The sequence below is a fragment of the Rousettus aegyptiacus genome, unplaced genomic scaffold (genome assembly GCF_014176215.1).
Source record: "Rousettus aegyptiacus isolate mRouAeg1 unplaced genomic scaffold, mRouAeg1.p scaffold_m13_p_6, whole genome shotgun sequence".
NCBI classification, from domain to species: domain Eukaryota; kingdom Metazoa; phylum Chordata; class Mammalia; order Chiroptera; family Pteropodidae; genus Rousettus; species Rousettus aegyptiacus.
This window is the reverse complement of record NW_023416309.1, coordinates 98,910,427-98,914,871: the sequence shown is the minus strand read 5'-3', so window position 1 is coordinate 98,914,871 and position 4,445 is coordinate 98,910,427. Positions and strand designations below refer to the sequence as shown.

Sequence of the window (4,445 nt, the reverse complement as noted above, 5' to 3'; positions counted from 1 at the left end):
ACAACAGCTGAGAGTCCTGACTTAGCAAACCGAATTCAACATTTTTTTTTTTACAAGGCCAGGAATTCTGGATGGGTAGCAAAAATCACATTCTAATGAGATTAGCTTTCCAGAATGGGAATAGGCTTTCTCAAGAGTAACACGCCAACACCCCGTGAAGAGGGTATATAAATGCCCCAGAGAGGCCTCGAGAGCCCAGAACCCCAGCTACTTGCTAATCTGCAAACTTCTTCTGCTATCGTCATGGCCACCCAGGTCTGCTCCTCCGTCTTCTCTTCTGGCTCCGTCAAGGGCCACTGTGGCACAGCAGGTGGCATCTCTCGGGTGTCTTCTGTCCGCTCCGTGGGCTCCTGCAGGGTCCCCAGTCTTGCTGGTGCTGCAGGGTCTGCCTCCTCGGTCAGGATGGGCCTCTCCAGCCTTGGGAGCTGCTTGCCTGGCTCCTACCTGTCTGCTGGGTGCCACCCCTCTGGCTTCATTGGGAGCGGGGGCTGGTCCTGTGAGGGCTCCTTCAATGGCAGCGAGAAGGAGACCATGCAGTTCCTGAACGACCGCCTGGCCAACTACCTGGAGAAGGTGCGCCAGCTGGAGCGGGAGAACGCGGAGCTGGAGAGCCGCATCCGGCAGTGGTACGAGTCTCAGATCCCGTACATCTGTCCAGACTACCAGTCCTACTTCAAGACCATCGAGGATCTCCAGCAGAAGGTAATGGGGACCCGGCCCCTGTCCTGCTGGGCAGATCTGGCCCCTCTCTAGCTGGGCAGTGCAGCCCCTTGGGAGGGGTCTGTCTCATCCCAAGGCACGACAGGTGGGACTGCAGCTCGTAGGGAATTCTCCTGTCAAGGCAAGCTCTTCTCTCTCGAGTGTTGATTTCTGGGAGGACCCAGACATCTCTGCTGCTTATAACCTGTTGCCAGCCATTCCTCCCTTCCTTTGCTGTCTCGGTTATAGGAAGGGCAACAATACGTACCAAGCACTGAGCCTGACGCATTCCTTTCCGTGGCTCGTTTATGCCTCATCTTGGCGCGATGGGTATTACTGGACCCATTTAACAAATGCGGAAGTTGAATTTCAGTAACTTGCTCAAGATCACACAGCCTCTCAGTGCTGGTTGCAGAGCCCGACTCCAGGTCGGCCTGGCGTTCTCTATTCACCTTGGTATATCTTACTGTGACACTCTGGGGGCTAAGGACATCAGGGAAGGTGGCTGATATCATTCTTGTGATGTCTGTTTTAGAACTGATGCTCCCTTCATACATGGGCTGAGGGCTGAGGGATGGAAATGCTCAAGGTGCTTGTGGTACTAGAGGCTTGGCCTCTGTGAGCTGAGCTACCTGTTCCTACGGCCCTCACCCTCCGGGCCTTTCCCAGTTCATAAGATTCCCCTTGTTCCCCAGGTCCTGCTGACCAAGGCTGAGAACACCAGGCTGGTCCTACAAATCGACAATGCCAAGCTGGCTGCCGATGACTTCCGGACCAAGTGAGTGGCACTGATCGGGGGAGGTTTCTGGGCTGTTCTCTTGCCTCTGTCTCCCGCCTTTGGGAGCTGGTGAGGTACGAGCGAGGCCAGATGGAGCTGTAAGTGGAAATGCAGCATTGGTCCTGGATCCCTTCTGGTCAAGAGGAAGGACCACCTGCTGCTGATCCTGAATCAGCCACTGCAGCTGGACAGCAGGGTCGGGAGCTGCAGACTTGTCAGGATCTCCTGTGTGCAGGTATGAGATGGAGCTGGGCTTGCGGCAGCTGGTGGAGGCCGACACCAACAGCCTGCGCAGGCTCCTGGACGAGCTGACCCTGTGCAGGGCCGACCTGGAGGCCCAGGTGGAGTCTCTGAAGGAGGAGCTGCTCTGCCTCAAGAAGAACCATGAAGAGGTGAGGATGATGCCATGTGACCTTCCAATTTTCCTGTGCAGTGGGGAGCTACTACCAACTGCTCCTTGGGCATAACAACTGTGACAACCACTTTCACAGTCACTTCAGCTGACATTTGTTGAGCTGACTTACTGTGTGCCAAGAACTATACAAAACACTCTGCATTTCATTTTCATCTTACTTCATTTCATCCTTAATCTCAGTAGGGATATACTATTACAAGCTCCATTTTACGGATGAGAAAACTGAGACACAAAGAGGTTCAGTCTCTTACCTAAGGTCACATAGATCCTACACTCATGCCCATGACACCACATCTCCATCTGGACTGCAGCACGTGATAATTCTGTTTGCCTGGTGCTTGCTTCATCTCACTTTATTCTCCCAAATCCTCTGAGGAGGTCGGTATAAGACCATGAGGAGACTGAGACTTAGAGAGGTTAAGTATTCTGCTTAATGTCACACAGCTGGCAACTGAGGGAGGAGGTTTGAACTTAGGTCAGTTGGGCCCCTCAACCTCCATCCAGCATCCTTTCTACCACCTTATGCCATCTTGCCTCCTCTCTAGGAAGTCAACGCACTCCGTTGCCAACTTGGGGACCGACTGAATGTGGAGGTGGACGCTGCCCCCCCTGTGGATCTCAACAAGATTCTGGAAGATATGCGATGCCAGTATGAGGCCCTGGTGGAGAACAACCGCAGAGACGTGGAGGCCTGGTTCAACACCCAGGTGGGGCCGGGGGCAGCCCAGGACCACCACCAGCTCCCGGGGTGTGGTCACCCTTGGCAGTAGCTTCCCTTGGTCTGACCACACTCTGGGCCCTCATGTTTCTCAGACCGACGAGCTGAACCAGCAGGTGGTGTCCAGCTCGGAGCAGCTGCAGTGCTGCCAGACGGAGATTATCGAGCTGAGACGCACGGTCAACGCCCTGGAGATCGAGCTGCAGGCCCAGCATAGCATGGTGAGTGGGCCCTGCCTGAGTGGCTGGCGACTGCTCACGGCGGGCTGGGCCCCTGCTCCTCCGGCCTCAGCATGTAGGTGTGATCATGGGCTGTGATCACAGTGACCCTCAGAACCCCAGGGCTGCGGGTGTCTGGATGGGATTCCCTCCCTTTGGCAATTCTCTCTCTCTCTTTCCCACTGCAGCGGAATTCTCTGGAATCCACCCTGGCAGAGACGGAGGCCCGCTACGGCTCTCAGCTCGCCCAGATGCAGTGCCTGATCAGCAATGTGGAGTGCCAGCTGGCCGAGATCCGCTCGGACCTAGAGCGGCAGAACCACGAGTACCAGGTCCTCCTGGACGTCAAGGCCCGGCTGGAGTCGGAAATCGCCACCTACCGCCGCCTGCTGGAAGGAGAAGACTGCAAGTGAGTGGCTGTGGGCCCTGGGGAGCCAGGCTTGGGCAGAGGGCTCCCAGGCTTAGACCCACCCTCAGTGCCCTGGTGGCTGCATTAGTCCTGAAAGTGGTTATTGCACAGATGAAGGGGGACTGATCCAAAGCCTCTTGAGAGAGATTCTTTCCAGCCTCAGGCTTTGTTCATTCACAGGTGGATAAGCCGGCCCTACACATAACCATTGTTTTTGGCTGGGAGTTTCTAGTCTTCATCCCTACAGCTCTTGGGGACTTCAGAGGCACTGTCTGAGGCCGTTTGTTGTTACCACACACCTGTCTCACTGGATCCCCTAAATCTGTTTAACCTGGATGTCAGTCCGATGCCCCGATGCCATACACACCCTGATATAATTTCATTTCCTCAGGCTGCCTGCCCACCCTTGTGCCACAGAAAGCAAGTCTTCCAGTAGAGTTCCTTGTGTCTCGAGCATGCCCTGCTCCTCGGCTTCCCAGGTCGGCACCCAGATCCGCACCATCACCGAGGAGATCAGAGATGGAAAAGTCATTTGCTCCAGGGAGCACATGCAGCCCTGCCCGCTGTAACCGTTCCCCTGGCCCCCCGGGGCAGGCCTTGGCCCACAGGGAGGAGGACACCCCTGTGGCTCCCAGCTCTCAATGATTCCCCCCTTCCCTAGAGGGGCTTCCCGCTCAGCAGGTTTTTCTACCAAAATACTTCTTAGGTCGTGTTTCTGGACTTAACTGCTTTCGTGCATGCAAAACTAGGTTTCCCTGGAAATTTACCCAATAAAGTGTTTTCTTGGCATAGCAAACTTGACTCTTTCTATTCTCATGTGAGCATTTGACCAGAGGTTGCAGTAAAATTGTGGGCTTTGACTTCAGGTCTGTCTTCTCTGGCTCTGAGTGGTGGGAAGTGAGAGTATAGTTTAAAATATTTAATAATGGGGCCCTAGTCCATAAGAACTGACCCAATCAGGATGGGTGCTGGCCATAACTCACAGGCTTGTCAGCCATGACCGTGGATACTCACCTGGGGTGACCCCAGAGGAGGCAAAGGCTCCCAGGCCAGTCCTCCTTGGTCGCCCTGCCTGGATCTGGCCATTACATCTCCCTTCCCTTCGGCTTCTCCCTTATCCAGCTCCTGTTACCCTGCTCACTCACCTGTACCCTCCTGGCTCTGACCACTCATGGCAGTGACCTGACACTGGGGGACAGTTCAGGAGA

At 55.1% G+C, this 4,445-nt stretch overlaps 1 protein-coding gene across 1 annotated transcript; it reads left to right on the top strand.

The window, feature by feature from the left end:
- Window positions 1-203: 203 nt before the first annotated feature.
- KRT36 (keratin 36) lies at window positions 204-4,035 on the top strand. Its single transcript, XM_016150998.2, has 7 exons — window positions 204-702; window positions 1,395-1,477; window positions 1,713-1,869; window positions 2,438-2,599; window positions 2,706-2,831; window positions 3,017-3,237; window positions 3,629-4,035. Exons 1-7 carry the CDS (start codon window positions 244-246, stop codon window positions 3,804-3,806), a joined length of 1,386 nt encoding a protein of 461 aa, XP_016006484.1. The 5' UTR covers window positions 204-243; the 3' UTR covers window positions 3,807-4,035.
- The last annotated feature ends 410 nt before the right edge of the window (window positions 4,036-4,445 follow it).